This window comes from Aethalodelphis obliquidens, unplaced genomic scaffold (genome assembly GCF_003676395.1).
Source record: "Aethalodelphis obliquidens isolate GAN/ISIS:26980383/991018 unplaced genomic scaffold, ASM367639v1 scaffold24, whole genome shotgun sequence".
NCBI classification, from domain to species: domain Eukaryota; kingdom Metazoa; phylum Chordata; class Mammalia; order Artiodactyla; family Delphinidae; genus Aethalodelphis; species Aethalodelphis obliquidens.
This window is the reverse complement of record NW_020837968.1, coordinates 23,220,537-23,240,259: the sequence shown is the minus strand read 5'-3', so window position 1 is coordinate 23,240,259 and position 19,723 is coordinate 23,220,537. Positions and strand designations below refer to the sequence as shown.

Sequence of the window (19,723 nt, the reverse complement as noted above, 5' to 3'; positions counted from 1 at the left end):
TCTGTGGAATACCTGAATAGACAACCAATCATCCCAAATTAAGGAAGTGGACTTTAGGAGCAAGATCTATGATTTTTTCCCCTTTCCTCTTTTTGTGAATGTGTATGTGTATGCTTCTGTGTGAGATCTTGTCTGTATAGTCTTGCTTCCACCATTTGTCCTAGGGTTCTATCCGTCCATGGTTTTTTTTTAAAATTTTTTTTCTTAATAATCAATTTTAATTTTAATACGTTATTATACTTTACCTTCGTTCTTTCTTTCTTTCTTTCCTTCCTTCCTTCCCTCCTTTAGACAACGAATCATCCCAAATTGAGGAGGTGGTCTCTGACAGCAAGATTTATGATTTTTCCCCCTTTACCTCTTTTAGTGAGGGTGTACGTGTATGCTTCTGTGTAAGATTTTGTCTGTATAGCTTTGCTTCCAACATTTGTCCTAAGGTTCTATCCGTCCCTTTTTTTTTTTTTCTAAATAAGAAATTTTTAATTCAATAATTTTATTATACTTTATTTTATTTTTACTGTATCTTCTTTCTTTCTGTCTTTTTTCCTTCTTTCCCTCCTTCCTTCCTTCCTCCCTCCCTCCCTTCCTCCTTTCTTTCCTTCTTTCCTTCTTTGCTTCTTTCTTTCTTTCTTCCTTCCTTCCCTCCTTTCCTTCTTTCTTTCCTCATACTTCTACTAATTCCCTCTACTTTTTCTCCCTTTTATTCTGACCCGTGTGGATGAATAGCTCTTGGTGCTCCAGCCAGGAGTCAGGGCTCTGCCTCTGAGGTAGGAGAGCCAACTTCAGGACACTGGTCAACAAGAGACCTCCCAGCTCCACATAATATCAAACGGCGAAAATCTCCCAGAGACCTCCATCTTAACACCAACACCCAGCTTCACTCAATGACCAGCAAGCCACAGTGCTGGACAACCTATGCCAAACAACTAGCAAGACAGGAACACAACCCCACCCATTAGCAGAGAGGCTGCCTAAAATAATAATAAGGCGACACCCCAAACACACCACCAGACGTGAATCCACCCACTAGAGAGACAAGATCCAGCCTCATCCACCACAACACAGGCACTAGTCCCCTCCACCAGGAAACCTACACAACCCACTGAACCAACCTTAGCCACTGGGGACAGACATCAAAAACAGCAGGAACTACGAACCTGCAGCCTGCAAAAAAGGAGACCCCAAACACAGTAAGATAAGCAAAATGAGAAGACAGAAAAACACACAGCAGATAAAGGAGCAAGATAAAAATGCACCAAACCTAACAAATGAAGAGGAAATAGGCAGCTTACCTGAAAAAGAATTCAGAATAATGATAGTAAGGATGATCCAAAATCTTGGAGATAGAATGGACAATAGAATGGACAAAATGCAAGCATCAGTTAACAAGGACCTAGAAGAACTAAAGATGAAACAAGCAACGATGAACAACACAATAAATGAAATTAAAAGTACTCTAGATGAGATCAATAGCAGAATAACTGAGGCAAAGAACGGATAAGTGACCTGGAAGATAAAATAGTGGAAATAACTACTGCAGAGCAGAATAAAGAAAAAAGAATGAAAAGAACTGAGGACAGTATCAGAGACCTCTGGGACAACATTAAACGCACCAACATTCGAATTATAGGGGTTCCAGAAGAAGAAGAGAAAAAGAAAGAGACTGAGAAGATATTTGAAGAGATTATAGTTGAAAACTTCCCTAATATGGGAAAGGAAATAGTTAATCAAGTCCAGGAAGCACAGAGAGTCCCATACAGGATAAATACAAGGAGAAATACGCCAAGACACATATTAATCAAACTGTCAAAAATTAAATACAAAGAAAGCATATTAAAAGCAGCAAGGGAAAAACAACAAATAACACATACGGGAATCCCCATAAGGTTAACAGCTGATCTCTCAGCAGAAACCCTACAAGCCAGAAGGGAGTGGCAGGACATACTGAAAGTGATGAAGGAGAAAAACCTGCAGCCAAGACTACTCTACCCAGCAAGGATCTCATTCAGATTTGATGGAGAAATTAAAACCTTTACAGACAAGCAAAAGCTGAGAGAGTTCAGCACCACCAAACCAGCTTTACAACAAATGCTAAAGGATCTTCTCTAGGCAAGAAACACAAGAGAAGGAAAAGACCTATAATAACGAACCCAAAACAATTTAGAAAATGGGAATAGGAACATACATATCGATAATTACCTTAAATGTAAATGGATTAAATGCTCCCACCAAAAGACACAGATTAGGTGAATGGATACAAAAACAAGACCCATATATATGCTGTCTACAAGAGACCCACTTCAGACCTAGAGACACATACAGACTGAAAGTAAGGGGATGGAAAAAGATATTCCATGCAAATGGAAACCAAAAGAAAGCTGGAGTAGCAATTCTCATATCAGACAAAATAGACTTTAAAATAAGGACTATTAAAAGAGACAAAGAAGGACACTACATAATGATCAAGGGATCGATCCAAGAAGAAGATATAACAATTGTAAATATTTATGCACCCAACATAGGAGCACCTCAATACATAAGGCAAATACTAACAGCCATAAAAGGGGAAATCGACAGTAACACATTCATAGTAGGGGACTTAAACACTCCACTTTCACCTATGGACAGATCATCCAAAATGAAAATAAATAAGGAAACACAAGCTTTAAATGATACATTAAACAAGATGGACTTAATTGATATTTATAGGACACTCCATCCAAAAACAACAGAATACACATTTTTCTCAAGTGCTCATGGAACATTCTCCACGATAGATCATATCTTGGGTCACAAATCAAGCCTTGGTAAATTTAAGAAAATTGAAATTGTATCAAGTATCTTTTCTGACCACAATGCCATGAGACTAGATATCAATTACAGGAAAAGATCTGTAAAAAATACAAACACATGGAGGCTAAACAATACTCTACTTAATAATGAAGTGATCACTGAAGAAATCAAAGAGGAAATCAAAAAATACCTAGAAACAAATGACAATGGAGACAAAACGACCCAAAACTTGTGGGATGCAGCAAAAGCAGTTCTAAGGGGGAAGTTTATAGCAATACAAGCCCACCTTAAGAAGCAGGAAACATCTAGAATAAACAACCTAACCTTGCACCTCAAGCAATTAGAGAAAGAAGAACAAAAAAACCCCAAAGCTAGCAGAAGGAAAGAAATCATAAAAATCAGATCAGAAATAAATGAAAAAGAAATGAAGGAAACAATAGCAAAGATCAATAAAACTAAAAGCTGGTTCTTTGAGAAGATAAACAAAATAGATAAACCACTAGCCAGACTCATCAAGAAAAAAAGGGAGAAGACTCAAATCAATAGAATTAGAAATGAAAAAGGAGAGGTAACAACTGACACTGCAGAAATAAAAGAGATCATGAGAGATTACTACAAGCAACTCTATGCCAATAAAATGGACAATCTGGAAGAAATGGACAAATTCTTAGAAATGCACAACCTGCCAAGACTGAATCAGGAAGAAATAGAAAATATGAACAGACCAATCACAAGCACTGAAATTGAAACTGTGATTAAAAATCTTCCAACAAACAAAAGCCCAGGACCAGATGCCTTCACAGGCGAATTCTATCAAACATTTAGAGAAGAGCTAAGACCTATCCTTCTCAAACTCTTCCAAAATATAGCAGAGGGAGGAAGACTCCCAAACTCCTTCTACGAGGCCACCATCACCTTGATACCAAAACCAGACAAGGATGTCACAAAGAAAGAAAACTACAGGCCAATATCACTGATGAACATAGATGCAAAAATCCTCAACAAAATACTAGCAAACAGAATCCAACAGCACATTAAAAGGATCATACACCATGATCAAGTGGGGTTTAATCCAGGAATGCAAGGATTCTTCAATATACGCAAATCTAATAATGTGATAAACCATATTAACAAATTGAAGAAAAAAAACCACATGATCATCTCAATAGATGCAGAGAAAGCTTTTGACCAAATTCAACACCCATTTATGATAAAAACCCTGCAGAAAGTAGGCATAGAGGGAACTTTCCTCAACATAATAAAGGCCATATATGACAAGCCCATAGCAAACATCATCCTCAATGGTGAAAAACTGAAAGCATTTCCACTAAGATCAGGAACAAGACAAGGTTGCCCACTCTCACCACTATTACTCAACATAGTTTTGGAAGTTTTAGCCACAGCAATCAGAGAAGAAAAGGAAATAAAAGGAATCCAAATCGGAAAAGAAGAAGTAAAGCTGTCACTGTTTGCAGATGACATGATCCTATACATAGAGAATCCTAAAGATGCTACCAGAAAACTACTAGAGCTAATCAATGAATTTGGTAAAGTGGCAGGATACAAAATTAATGCACAGAAATCTCTGGCATTCCTATATACTAATGATGAAAAATCTGAAAGTGAAATCAGGAAAACACTCCCATTTACCATTGCAACAAAAAGAATAAAATATCTAGGAATAAACCTACCTAAGGACACAAACGACCTGTATGCAGAAAATTATAAGACACTGATGAAAGAAATTAAAATTGATACAAGTAGATGGAGAGATATACCATGTTCTTGGATTGGAAGAATCAACATTGTGAAAATGACTCTACTACCCAAAGCAAGCTACAGATTCAATGCAATCCCTATCAAACTACCACTGGCATTTTTCACAGAACTAGAACAAAAAATTTCACAATTTGTATGGAAACACAAAAGACCCCGAATAGCCAAAGCAATCTTGAGAACGAAAGAAGGAACTGGAGGAATCAGGCTCCCTGACTTCAGACTATACTACAAAGCTACAGTTATCAAGATGGTATGGTACTGGCACAAAAACAGAAAGATAGATCAATGGAACAGGATAGAAAGCCCAGAGATAAACCCATGCACATATGGACACCTTATCTTTGATAAAGGTGGCAGGAATGTACAGTGGAGAAAGGACAGCCTCTTCAATAAGTGGTGCTGGGAAAACTGGACAGGTACATGTAAAAGTATGAGATTAGATCACTCCCTAACACCATACACAAAAATAAGCTCAAAATGGATTAAAGACCTAAATATAAGGCAAGAAACTATCAAACTCTTAGAGGAAAACATAGGCAGAACACTCTATGACATAAATCACAGCAAGATCCTTTCTGACCCATCTCCTAGAGTAATGGAAATAAAAACAAAAATAAACAAATGGGACCTAATGAAACTTCAAAGCTTTTGCACAGCAAAGGAAACCATAAACAAGACCAAAAGACAACCCTCAGAATGGGAGAAAATATTTGCAAATGAAGTAACCGACAAAGGATTAATCTCCAGGATTTACAAGCAGCTCATGCAGCTCAATAACAAAAAAACAAACAACCCAATCCAAAACTGGGCAGAAGACCTAAATAGACATTTCTCCAAATAAGATATACAGACTGCCAACAAACACATGAAAGAATGCTCAACATCATTAATCATTAGAGAAATGCAAATCAAAACTACAATGAGGTATCACCTCACACCAGTCAGAATGGCCATCATCAAAAAATCTAGAAACAATAAATGCTGGAGAGGGTGTGGAGAAAAGGGAACACTCTTGCACTGCTGGTGGGAATGTGAATTGGTTCAGCCACTATGGAGAACAGTATGGAGGTTCCTCAAAAAGCTACAAATAGAACTACCATATGACCCAGCAATCCCATTACTGGGCATATACCCTGAGAAAACCGAAATTCAAAAAGAGTCATGTACCAAAATGTTCATTGCAGCTCTATTTACAATAGCCCGGAGATGGAAACAACCTAAGTGCCCATCATCGGATGAATGGATAAAGAAGATGTGGCACATATATACAATGGAATATTACTCAGCCATAAAAAGAAACGAAATTGAGCTATTTGTAATGAGGTGGATAGACCTAGAGTCTGTCATACAGAGTGAAGTAAGTCAGAAAGAAAAAGACAAATACCGTATGCTAACACATATATATGGAATTTAAGAAAAAAAAATGTCATGAAGAACCTAGGGGTAAGGCAGGAATAAAGACGCAGACCTCCTAGACAACGGACTTGAGGTTATGGGGAGGGGGAAGGGTGAGCTGTGACAGGGCGAGAGAGAGTTATGGACATATACACACTAACAAACGTAGTAAGGTAGATAGGTAGTTGGAAGCAGCCGCATGGCTCAGGGATATTGGCTTGGTGCTTTGTGACAGCCTGGAGGGGTGGGATAGGGAGGGTGGGAGGGAGGGAGACGCAAGAGGGAAGAGATATGGGGATATATGTATATGTATAACTGAGTCACTTTGTTATAAAGCAGAAACTAACACACCATTGTAAAGCAATTATACCCCAATAAAGATGTTAAAAAAAAAAAAAAGTGATTGATGTACCATCATTACTATATATTTGCCTGGTTACCAATGAGATGTTTCCTTTATTAATTTTCATATTTTCTAGTTGTGGTCTTTTATTTCCCAGTCAGGGAAGTCCCTTTAACATTTCTTGTATAACTGGTTTGGTGCTGCTCAACTCTTCTAGATTTTGTCTATAAAACTATTTCTCTCTCCATCAAATCTGAATGACAGCATTGCTAGGTAGAGCATTCTTGATTGTAGGATTTTTTTTCCTTTCATCACTTTAAATATATCACGACACTCCCTTCAGGCCTGCAAAAGTTTCTACTGAAAAATCAGCTCATAGTCTTAAGGACGTTCCCTTGTACATAACTACTTGCTTTTCCCTTGCTACTTTCAAGATTCTCTTTCTTTAAATTTTGCCATTTTAATTACAGTATGTATTGGTATGAATCTCTTTAGGTTCATTTTATTTTGGCCTCTATGTCTCCTGGACCAGATGTCTGTTTCCTTTTCCAGGTTAAAGAAGTTTTTAGCTATTATTTATTCAAATAAGTTCTCTCTTCTCTCTCTCTTTTCTCCTTCTGGGATCTCTTATAATGTGAATGTTAGTATGTCTGATGTTGTCCCCAGGTCTCTTAAACTAACTTTATTTTTTAAAATTCCTTTTTCTTTTTTCAGTTCATCTTGTGTGATTTCCACTACTCTCTGTCTTCCAGTTCACTGATCTTTCCATCTATCATCTAATCTACTATTGATTCCTTCTAGTGTATTTTTTATTTCAGCTATTGTATTCTTCAGTTTTCTCTGGTTGTTCTTTACATTTTCTAACTCTTTGTTAAACTTCTCACTGTGTTCATCCTTTTTTCTCCTGAGTATGTTGAGCATCTTTATGATCATTACCTTGAACTCTTTATCCAGTAAATTGCTTTCCTCTACTTCACTTAGTTCTTCTAGGGTTTTATCTTGTTCCTTTGTTTGGAATATATTTCTCTGCTACCTCACTTTGCATAATTCTGTTTTTATTTCTATGTATTAGGTAGGTTGGTTACATTTCCCAGTTTAGAGAAATGGACTTATGTAGGAATCATCATATGGGGCTTAGCAGCACACCTCCCTCTGGTCACCAGAGCTATATGGTGCCTCCATGTGGGCTGTATGGGCCTTCTCTTGTGGCAGGGCTGACCACCATAGGCACAGTGGTAGGGGGTGTTGACCCCCGAGTTGGTTGGATAACAGGCCCTGACATGTGGAGGCTGCCAGCCTACTAGTGGGTGGGGCTGGGTCCCAGGACAGCTGGCTTCATGGTCCAGGAGGTGCTGAGGCTAGTTCTTATCTTCTGGTGGTCAAGGCCAGGTTCTGGGGTCACCAGCTTCAGGGCCCAGGGTATTTGGGTGCTACCCGGTTGGTGGGATAGCTAGGTCATGTCCCAAGCCAGCTGTTTGTGGGTTCTGGGAGGTCCCAGTGATGCTACTGGCCTGCTAGTAGGTTGACTGTGGTGCCTGAGGGCTCCCAAGGCTGATCCAGACCCACTGGTGTGTGGGGCCCTGGGGCTGGTGGGCAGAGCCAGGACCTGTTGGGTTCCATGCTGGTGCTTCCTGGCTGATGGGTGGGCAAGCTACCAGTGCTGATAATCTAGAGGGAAAACTTCAAAATGCTGCTTACCAGCACCAGTGTCCTTTTGGTAGAAGGAGCTCTCCAAAATGGCTGCTGCCAGCATCTATATCCCTAGGGGGAGTCATAGTTGCCTTCTGCCTCTCTGGGAGGCTCAAGGTCATCAAGCAAGTGGGTCTGACTCAGGCTCTCTTCAAATTACTGCCTCTGTGGCCTCTGCATTGGGAGATTTTACATGAGCCCTTTAAGAGCAAGTCTGTTTCCTACAGTCCTCCAGCTCTCCCATATGTGAGTCTTGCTCACTTTCAAAGCCAGACATTCTGGGTGCTCCTCTTCCTGGTGCAGGATCCCTGTGCTGGGGAGCGTGAGGTAAGGCTTGGACCTCTCACCCTTTGGGGAGAACCTCTGCAACTGTCTCCACTCCTCCTACCCATTTTTATACCTTTAGTTTTGAAAAATCTCTCCTGCTAGTCTTCAGGTTGTTCTCATCTGTAAACAGTTGCAATTCTGATGTGCCTGCGGGAGGAGTAGAGCTCAACGTCTCCCTTCTCCACCATGTTGGCCATACCTCTTAAATTGTTATCAATATTTGACTGAAATTATTAAAATATTCAACTGAAATATTTTCATTTTACTTTTATTTCTGGAAAATATTTTAGGTCATTAGCACTTATTTTCCTTCAGCACATTAACTCTGACTATCATTCCATTCTATACATTCCATGTCAGTGGTTTCTGTTGATCTCTTACCTCTTGATCTCATTGTTGCTCCTCTGAAGGCAAAGTATCTTTTATCTCTATGTGCTTTGTTGATTTTCCCACTTTCTTTTGTTTTCAAAAGTCTAACAAAACTAGGTGGGTTTTCCTTCTATTTTTTCACCATAAGATTTATAGGACTTCTTGAATAAGTGATTTGATATCTTTTTAGACATTTTATAAAGTTTTCAGCCATTATCTCTTCAAATACTTTCTGCCCCATTCTTTCACCCTTATTTTTTGAGACTCCAAATGTGTGTTATGTAAGCCCATCTCACTGCATTCCCTTTATCTTACATTTGGCTCTTATTTATCTTTATTTTCTATCCTTCTATCTTTTCATTTTTCAACTGGATATTATTAGAACCATATCTTTGAGTTCACTAACTTTCCCTAATGCTAGGCCAAATTTATTACTAAAACCTCCCACTAACACTAAGAACTTTAAATATCTTATTTTTAATTTTATAATTCTCATTTTATTCATTATTTTATAATTTCTAGCTCTATGCTGAATTCCTCAGCCTTAACTTTTATTTCCTTGAACATACTAATACATATTTATTTTAATCTGCCTGATAACTCCATTATCTGGAGCCCCTATGAATCTGACTCTGTTGTCTATTTTGTTTTTGTGGTTTTGGCCACACTGTCTTGAATATTTGTATACTTGTTTTTTTTTAATGAGTATTGAACAATGTACATGAAAAAGGAAATAGTTTGAGGCCTAATAAGATATAATCTTCTTTTAGAGATTTGCTTTTAGCAGGCTTGTAGGAGACTCGCAAAAGGGGATTATGTTAACCAAATTTAAGGAATGAGATAATTTAATGCTAGACTTCAATCCTTAAAAGGTAAGTCTAAATCCAGTTTACATTTTATTCTAGGGTATAGTCCTTTAGAAAGCCAACCTAAAATATAGTCATTTACCATGTCTCCTTTTGGTAGGCCCCAGATTCCAAAATTTGATTCACAGATCTGACAGTTACTCCAAATCTTAACATCTCAGACATGTCTTCTAGAATTGGCAGATACCCCTAGAGAAAGAGTGGGCTCACTTTTCTGGGTTTCTTTCTTCCAGAGTGTTTTGACCCATAATTCTTCACAGCCTTATTGGCTCTTGGATGTCACCTCCCCCCAACCCTTTTTGTGAAAATTCTGTCCAGCTTTTCTAGTAAGTTCTTAGCTGGACTACTAACCAAAATTACCTAATTCACCATAAGTGAACAACACAGATGTGTGTGTGTGTGTGTGTGTGTGTGTGTGTGTGTGTGTGTGTGTATAAAAGAATATTGGGCCCAAGTATTTCACTAACTGAAAGAAGGTATCCAATTTTCTAATTCTTATGTAATGTTGGAAAATGCAGTCAATTTAGAAAACAGAACAGAGACCCCTATGAAAACGTATTCATCTTAAAGTATATATCACTTATACAAAAACTAAATAATTTTCATAAGCTAATCATTTATGTGAAACAAGTATTTAATTAAAATATCTAATATATGAGTGCTGCTAAAGCTCAAATAAGGCATGGAGTAGGGAGAACTTACAGTGATAGGGGAAGCCTATTGGTATTGTGAATAAGTATCACAAGATGTTACAGGTAAAATATAACAAGTATGTATTGAGTACAGTGGTGTCTAAGAAAAACAATGGAAAGTTTGGGATGGGGATCAAAAGAAAAAAGTGATTTATAAATGGAAATGTACAATGAGTTGGTACAGGAAGAGAATGTGAGGAACAGACAGACAAAGGAAGGTATTCCTATCATAGGGGCAAAAAAAGCCAGAAAGAGCTCCAGGTGATGTGAGAACCCACTATTAGTATTTGGTAAACTACAGGTAAATAAATATAGCTATAACACAAGGGGCATGTATGTGTGAACATGCAATTGGGGGTGTGAGTGTAGTGGGGCATGGTGGTGACAAAGTGATTAGTTATAAGAAAAGAAAATGACTTGTTTCATAATGTCAATGTTCCTGTATGACATAATAAAGTATATTAAAAAAATCATATTTAACAGTGAATATTTTGAAGTACATTTATTAAAATTGGAGAAAAAAGTATTCTGCTGTCATGAAAATTATTAAATATTGCTTAGAAACACAGAGAAATAATAGACAATATGATCAGAAAGGAAGAGACAAAACTGGTGTTACCTGAAGATGCTATGTCAACAAAAGAATAAATGTTTTGAGTTACATAATAAACAGAAACCAACAGCTTTCGTTCTAGACACAAGAAATAAGAAAAAATAATGACAAACATCCTAATCACAAAAGCAATAAAAATATGAAATAGCTACAAATTAGCTCACTGTTTCAAACAGAGAGAAAACTCTACCAAAGTATTTAAGTAAATATAAACAGCATGTACTCTAGTGTAATGCTAAATATTATAAATGTATCAATGTTTTCCAAATTAATTTATAAGTTTAAGGCAGTTCATTTAAAATACTAATAAAGGGCTTCCCTGGTGGCGCAGTGGTTGAGAGTCCACCTATCGATGCAGGGGACACAGGTTCGAGCCCCAGTCTGGGAAGATCCCACATGCCGCGGAGCGGCTAGGACCGTGGGCCATGGCCACTGAGCCTGCGCGTCCAGAGCCTGTGCTCCACAACGGGAGAGGCCACAACAGTGAGAGGCCAGTGTACTGCCAAAATAAAATAAAATAAAATACTAATAAAGATTTTCTTTAGACCTTAAAAAAATAACCTGAAGAATGCACTGGAGACATCAGAAAAATGGCAGAATAGGAAGCCCTAGATCCTCCTTCCTCCCAAAGAGACACTGACTCAATAACAATACATAGATTAATTTCCTTTGTGAGAAATCCAAAAATCAGTTAAGAGGCTCCTGTATCCCAAGTAAGCAGCCTCTCCCTCAGGGGATAAAGAGAAGAGTTCAGTGTGCATCCAACAGTCTGGTTTTTCGGGAACTGCCCATGGGACTGGGTTCTGTCTCATCTGACTTGGAGCACTGATGGGACCTGGCATAATCTAGAAGCCTAGGTAGTGCTGAGAACAAAACAGAGCTAGGGGACTTGCAGTGGCTCCAGAGAATCTGCAGTACTGGAGACAAGCACTAGAAGGAGTAAGAGATTATGAGCTCCTGAAAAAAGAAACCCGCAAGTCTTTCTAACTGGAGATTTACATGCACCAATCCAGAGAAGTCACATCCACAGACAATGCTGAAGAGTTCACTAGAATCTGTAGCTGGAATCTGTGGAATCTTTCCTTGCACAAAGCCAATTTCTAAATGGGAGAGGTGGCTGTTTTTACAAGTGTGCAGATCGCAACACAAACTTACAAGACAAATGAAGAAACAGGGAAACATGACCCAATTAAGAGAATTAAATAATTCTCTAGAAACAGACCCTACAGACAAAGAGGTATATCAATGATCTCACAAAGAATTCAAAATAACTGTAAGAGAGATGGTCAATGACCTCAGTACAATGATACTTGAACAATATGAGAATATCACCAGAGAGAGAATATATATTTTTAAATTGAAGGTTAAGAAAACAATAACTGAATTGAAAAATTAAACAGACAGGTTCAACAGCAGTCATGATCAAGTAGAAGAAAGAATCAGCAAACTCAAAAACATGTCATTTGAAACTATCCAGAAGCAACAAGAAAAAAGAATGAAAAGGAGTGAAGAAAGCCTAAGGGACATATGAGGTACCATCAAATGGACCATTAAATGCATTACGGGAGTCCCAGAAGGAGAAGAAAGGGAAAAGGGGGCAGAAAGCTTATTTGGAAAAAAAATAGCTGAAAACTTCCCAAATATGTGAAAGGAAGGGGACATGCAGATTCAACTAGGATGAACCAAAAAAAAAGTCTACACTAAGACACATTATAATGAAATTGTCAAAAGTCAAACACAAAGAGAGACTCTTTAAAGAAACAAGAGAAAAGCTACTCATCACCTACAAGGGAGTCTCCATAAGACTATCAGTGGATTTCTCAGCAGAAACATTGCAGGTCTGAAGACAGTGAAATGATATATTTAAAGTGTTTAAAGGCAAAAACTGCCAACCAAGAATAAATAATTGTCAAAACTTTCTCCTTCAAAAATAAAGGAGAAATAAAGACTTTCCCAGGTAAACAAAAGCTGAGGGTGTTCATCACTACTAGACCTGCCTTACAAGAAATGCTGAAGGGAGTCCTTCAAATTGAAACAAAAGGACACTAGACAGAAACACAAAAAGATATTTAAAATACATAACATCGGAATACTGTAACAATGGTATGTAAGTCACTTAATTCTCGTACAGAAGTTAAAAGACAAAAGTATTTAAAAAACTGGGCTTCCCTGGTGGTGCAGTGGTTGAGAGTCCGCCTGCCGATGCAGGGGACACGGGTTCGTGACATACCGCGGAGCGGCTGGGCCCATGAACCATGGCCGCTGAGCCTGCGCGTCCGGAGCCTGTGCTCCGCAACGGGAGTGGTCATAGCAGTGAGAGGCCCGTATACCGCAAAAAAAGAAAAACAAAATAGTATTTAAAAAACTATAAATATAGAAACATGTTAATGGATACTCAATATAAAAAGAGGTGATTATGACACCAAGAACATAAAGTATGAGGATTTAAGTAAAAGAGTAGAGGTCTGTATGCAACTGAAGTTAAGTTATTAACATTTTAAAATAGATTGTTATAACTTTAAGATATTTTATATCAGCTCTAGGGTAACTACAAAGAAAATACCTATAAGAAATACACAAGAGAAAATGAGAAAGAAATCAAAGCATGTTAATACAAAAACATCAATGAAACACAAAGGAAGATGACAGGAGAGGAAAAGAGGCACCAAAAAAAAAAAAAAAAACGAAACAAGTCAAACAGAAAACAATTAAAAAAATGGCAAATCCCCATCAGTAATTACCTTAAAAAGGTAAATGGATTTAACTCAATAAAAAGATACAGAGTGGCTGAATGAATAAACAAAGATCCCATGATATGCTAAAGATACTCAATTTAGATATTAGGACATACATAGGTTAAAGTACAAGAACGGAAGAAGATATTAAATAATGATAAACAAAATAGAGCAGGGTAACCATACTTTCACCAGACAAAATAGACTTTATATCAAAAACTGTCACAAGAGACAAAGAGTGACATTATATAACGATAAGATGGTCAATTCACCAGGGAGATATAACAATTATAAATATGTGTGAACTCAACAAGACAGCAATATATGAAACAAACACTAACAAAACTGGAGAAGTGACAGCATTACAATAATAGGAGATTTCAAAACCCCTCTTTTAATAACAGATAGAATATCCAGACATAAGATCAATGTGGAAACAGAACTTGAACAATGCTATATAGATCAAAGTGCTCTAACAGACATATACAGAACATTCCACCCAACAGCAGCAAAATAAACATTCTTCTTAAGTGCACACTCTCCAAGATAGATAACATGTTTGGTCATAAAAAAGTCTTAACAAAGTTAAGAAGACTGAAATCATACCAAGTATCTTTTTTGACCACAGTGAGATAGAACTAGAAATCAATACCAGAAAGAAAAGTGGAAAATCTGCAAATATGTGCATATTACATACTACTGAACAACCAATGAATTCAAGAAGAAATCAAGAGAAATAAAAAAATCTTGAGACAAATGAAAACAAAAATACCATATACCAAAACTTACGGGTTGCAGCAAAAGTGGTACTAAGATGGAAGTTTTTGGGCTATAAATGTCTACATTAAAAAAGAGCAAAGACCTCAAATAAGCAACCTAACTTTATACATACACACTAAGCCTACAGTTAGCAGAAGGAAGAAAATAATAAACATTAGACCAGAAACACACAAAAGAGAGAATAGAAATATTCAATGAAAGTAACAGTTGGGTTGCTGAAAAGATCAACAAAATTGACAAAGCTTTAGCTAAACTAAGAAAAAAAGGAGAGAAGACTCAAATAAAATCAGAAGTGGAAGAAGAGACATTAAAACTGATACTACAGAAATAAAAAGGATTATAAGAGATTACTATAAACAAATAACCTGCTTTTTAAAATGGCCAAAAGACTTGAATAGTTATTTCTTCAAAGAAGATATACAAATGATCACAGTTATATGAAAAGATGCTCAACATCATTAATCAACATGGGAATGCAAGTCAAAACCACATGAGACATCATGTCACACCTGTTAGAATGGCCTCTATAAGACTGTGAGAATGTGGAGAAATTGGAACCCTTGTGCACTGCTGATGGGAATATAAAATGGCGCAGCCACTATGGAAAATACTATGGAAGCTCCTCAAAAGATTAATTAACACAGGAGTTTGGGATTAACAGGTACAAACTACTATATGTAAAATACATAACCAACAAGGACATACTGTATAGCACAGGGAACTACACTCAATATTTTATAATAACCTATAAGGGAAATGAATCTGAAAAAAAAATAGATTTATATGTATAACTGAATCACTTTGCTGTATACCTGAAACTAACACAACACTGTAAATCAATTATACTTCAATTAAAAATTTTTTTTAATTAAAAAATTTAAAAATAAAACTATCCTAAGATCCAGCAATCCACTTCCAGGTATTTATCCCAAAGAATTGAAATCAGGATCTCGAAGAGATATTTGTACTCCCCCGTTCACTGCAGTATTATTCAAAATAGCTAAGTGATGGAAACAACCTAAATGTTCATTGATGGTTGAATGGATAAAGAAAATATGGTATAAACATATAATGGAACATTATAATCTTAAAAAAAAGAAGGAAATCCTGTCATATGCTACAACATGGACGTTATGCTAAGTGAAATGAAACAATCACAGAAAGACAAATATTGTATGCTTCCACTTATATGAGCTATCTATAAGGTGAGGTAGTCAAATTCATAGAAGCAGAAAGTAGAATGGTGGTTAACAGGGGTGGGAAAGGGAAATGGGGAGTTGCTATTCAGTGGTATGGAGGTTCAGCCATGCAAGATGAAAAAGATATAGAGATCTGCTCTACAGTAATGTGCATATAGTTCATAATACTATACCATAACTTAAAAATTTGTTCTGTAGATTTCATGTTATGTTTTTTAATCAAAACTTTTAAAGAATGTACTAAAAAAGCTGAGACTATTTTGAAAAACTAGTAATAATTATTAAGATATGGCTTAAGTCTAGCTTTGCCAACATAAATGAAAAAAGTAATGTTTCAATGGGATGTTATAAACCCACTAAGAATAATATTTTCAAAGACTATATACTGACATGGGAAAAGTTCTGTTCATTCAGCCAGTTAACAAATACTATGTCAGACCTTGGACTGCGTGCTAAATATAAAATAATGAGCAAGGAAGATATGATACTTGCTAGTCAAGAATCTTACAGTCAAATGAGAAAGGCAAACAAAGATTACAGTGGAGATATACTTGATACAAAGGATACAAGGAGATAACTAAGTATATAGCAAGGGAGTCCTACCTCTTCTATAAGAGTCAGAGAATGTTTTGTAGGAAATGTGACATTTTAAGCTCTGATCTGAAAGATACATGGTAACTAGCCCAACAATGGTTATGGGTGGAGACATAAGCAAACTGAGGACCCAGCACATAGAAATGGCCAGGGAAGACAAGGGTGTGTGGGGAGGGAGGACATACCAAATTTTATGTATACCAAAGACCTAAATACATCTGCACAGAGTAAGACTGGAAGAATATAAAAGAAAATATTATCAGTCCCTAACTCTGGTTGTAGAATTAGAATTCTGAGTAAATTTTCATTTTTTTCTATTCTTCTTCTTTTCTATATTTCCTGAAGTAATTAATCATACATTACTGTTTACTATTTATTGATGAAAAGAGTATTATTAAAATAATACTTTACTATTTACTACATTTGGGGAAGAGGTTGTTTTTGTTTTAAATCTTAGACAAGTCTCTTAGGACCTAATTTATTCATTTGGAAAATAAGGCTAATAACATATAACTTCACAAAGTTTCTGATTTGGATCATATATGATAACGTGTAGAAAAGTGATTTTGTGGTTGTTGGACCTAACTCAGTATCAGAGCCACCAGATAAAAGGTATTAAGACAGAATTGGAGGACAGTAGATCAGGAGGATGAAATGTGGGCCTGATGAAGTTGGTGTGCTAGTTACTAACATTTTGCCACCCCGCCTCTTTAGCAGTGATGATAGTCAATGCCAATCAAGCCCGATTTTTTTTTTTCCTCACTGAGCTTAGACCCAATCTCAGAATCCTTCTCAGCATAACTGAGACAAGTGACTCCAGGAAGTCACTTGCATAATGGCACACTACTTGAAACCTTTTGCCATCACCAGCCTTAGAATTCCAAATATGAACACAATCAATTACATAATTTTTAAAAGGTAGCTTGGTGATTAAAATGTCCTCTTTAATTTACATTTTAACTTTTAAATGCTCTATTTTCTGTTAAAAAGTACATCTTATAGCACTTCTAGAGGTTTTGATTTAGTATTTTTGTAAGCCTGTCATTTATCTATTATACCAGAAACAGAATAATTAGGGGACTATAGCATTTTACAAGTATATTTACAGATATTTACAAATGGTCAAGTCAGATACATATACACCTTTTGACTGATTGTCACTTTTTCACAAAATGGAAAAAATGAGTTTCTTACCTTTCCTCTGGAGTGTCTACATGAAATGTTCTCTCTATAACAGTGGTCCACTGGAGACATCTGATAATAAATGTGTTTGGCTTTGGTCGTTCTGTTTTCATTAACTGGCATTCTAGAAATAAAATAAAATGTCTCTTTGAATATACTTATACTTAAACCAAGAAGTAAACAGTTGAGAAGTACAGAGTTCTATTCTAAACAAACCACTGCAACCTTACCGATTTCTATGGATCTCCACTCAAGGCTGTTTGTTCATAACCTAATTTCAGTATTCCTTTCCAATCCATCACCCATTCTGGTCACATGCTCTATTAACCAGCCAAATTGGACTATTAAACTTTCCTTAAATACATCTTGCTCTTTCCTCTATCTATACCTTTGATCCAGCTAATACTACTATTTGGAATGTTTTCCATTTATTTTACCCCTAACCATATGTAATCCCCAACAGCCAAAAGAATACCTGTCCTTCAAGTCCAGATCAAATTCTACTCCTTCCATGAAGCTTTTTATAACAACCTGGTCCTAGACTGACAATTCCTCAAGCTATATTCTCATAACATTCTCACTACATTCTCCACTCTACATTCTCATTATTTATTATTGTACCCCTCATTTTTCACTTAGCATAGAGTATCTTATATTACTATTTATCATTTTTAAGAAGGTATCCTTATCCCTACCTAGATTATAAGCCTTTGACAGTATGCACCCTCTAAAACTCTTAGTAATCTATAGTACCTAGAGCCAGTCAGTCAGAAGTGATAAATTCTGTCAGCAATTATCTATATCTAGGAAGACTTCAAAGAAAAGGAACATAGCATAGTGGCTAAAAGTATGGATTTCAACACTACTGTGCCTGGATTCAACTTTTTTTCCTACCATTAACGATGCAAGCTTAGACAAGTCAATTAATTTCTCTGGTCTTCAAGTATTAAATGGGAAGCAGTAAGAGTACCTACATCAGAAAATTGATGTAGGGATTAATAATACATAATTGTAGTACTTAGCATGGTGTGTGACACAGAGTAAGTTTTCAATAAATGTTAGCTGCTATTATTAGGTATACACCTGAGCTACACTCCAAAGGATATCTGGTATTGGACAACAAGAGAAAATAGGATAGGGCTGTCTGCTGACACTGCAACAGACAGTGTTGTTGAGGAAATGCACTGCACTCTCTCTCTTTAGGGGCTTTTGTCTAGTTGTGCCTTCTGCCAGGTATTCTTCCCCTCACACAACCCCACAGTTAACTCCTCACCTCCTTCAAGTCTTAAATCAATTCTAATCTTCACATTGAAGCCTACCTCAACCATGCCACTCAGTAATGAAATCTGCATCCTTTACCCAGGACACCCCAACTCCTCTTACCTGCTTTACTGTTTATTTCCCATAGCATGTTTTCATCTTTGTGCATATGAGATGACTAACTTAATATCTTTTTTATTTACTGTTTCTTCAACTAGAATATAAGCTCTACTAATATATTGTTAGCACTGAGAACTAACATATAGCACTCAATAAGCATTTTCCAAGTGAGTGAATTCTGACAGTAATAATCCAACAAGAAGGTAATTTTGATGATACAGGAAAGAGGAGAAAATTTCTGGAGCAACTTTCTTATATAGTCAAAAAGGGATAGGATTCACTAAACAAGTAGAGAGCTGGCTATAATCAGGAGTATAGAGAATTTAGTGATGCAACAGGAGAGAAGATAGGGTAAAGGAGCCCAGAGCTGGTAGAAATTATTTGCTCATTGCTTCTACTTTTCCAAGGAATTAGCATGTAAAGCCATCCTTAAGAATAAGTTTGGAAGAGGATGCACTTGGGCTCTGAGAAAAGAGAAGATATATAATAGCCTTCTAGGAGCAAACAGACTAGGGAAATATCCATGACTGCTAAACAACATTAAGGGTCCAACGGAATTTAATGATTAAGAATTTAAAGTACCACCAGGGATAATGGTTGTATATTTTTCCCCAGATAACTTCAGTTACATGGGTGCAGATGGGGAATACAAAGGATTGCATTTAAGCAAAGCTATATTTTAACTAAGTAAGTTTGAAAATGCAAGAAAGTGAAACAGAATTCAGGATGCAAGACAAGGGAATGGTTTAGATAATCAACTAAGGAACTAAAAATGGGTAAGGAGGGAAGTGAGAACTTGGTGGTATGTAAAATAATGAAAAGGTAATAGAATCGACAGATCATAAAATCCATCGTTTCACAGTTAACTACTTAACGTTACACACTTTCTGAAACATGAATGCTAAAAAAATCAAATATAGTATGCCAATTTATATTTTTTGTTTGAAATACAAAAGTTTTAAAATACCAAAGATATTATACTAATTT

At 36.6% G+C, this 19,723-nt stretch overlaps 1 protein-coding gene across 3 annotated transcripts in view; it reads right to left on the bottom strand.

The window, feature by feature from the left end:
- AKT3 (AKT serine/threonine kinase 3) overlaps positions 1–19,723 on the bottom strand; it is a 397,863-nt gene that overhangs the window by 204,661 nt on the left and 173,479 nt on the right. For all 3 annotated transcript variants that reach the window (XM_027122450.1, XM_027122451.1, XM_027122452.1), the window contains one exon: positions 17,369–17,480. In XM_027122450.1, the coding sequence (XP_026978251.1) occupies positions 17,369–17,480 (112 nt within the window). The remainder of the gene's footprint in view (positions 1–17,368; positions 17,481–19,723) is intronic.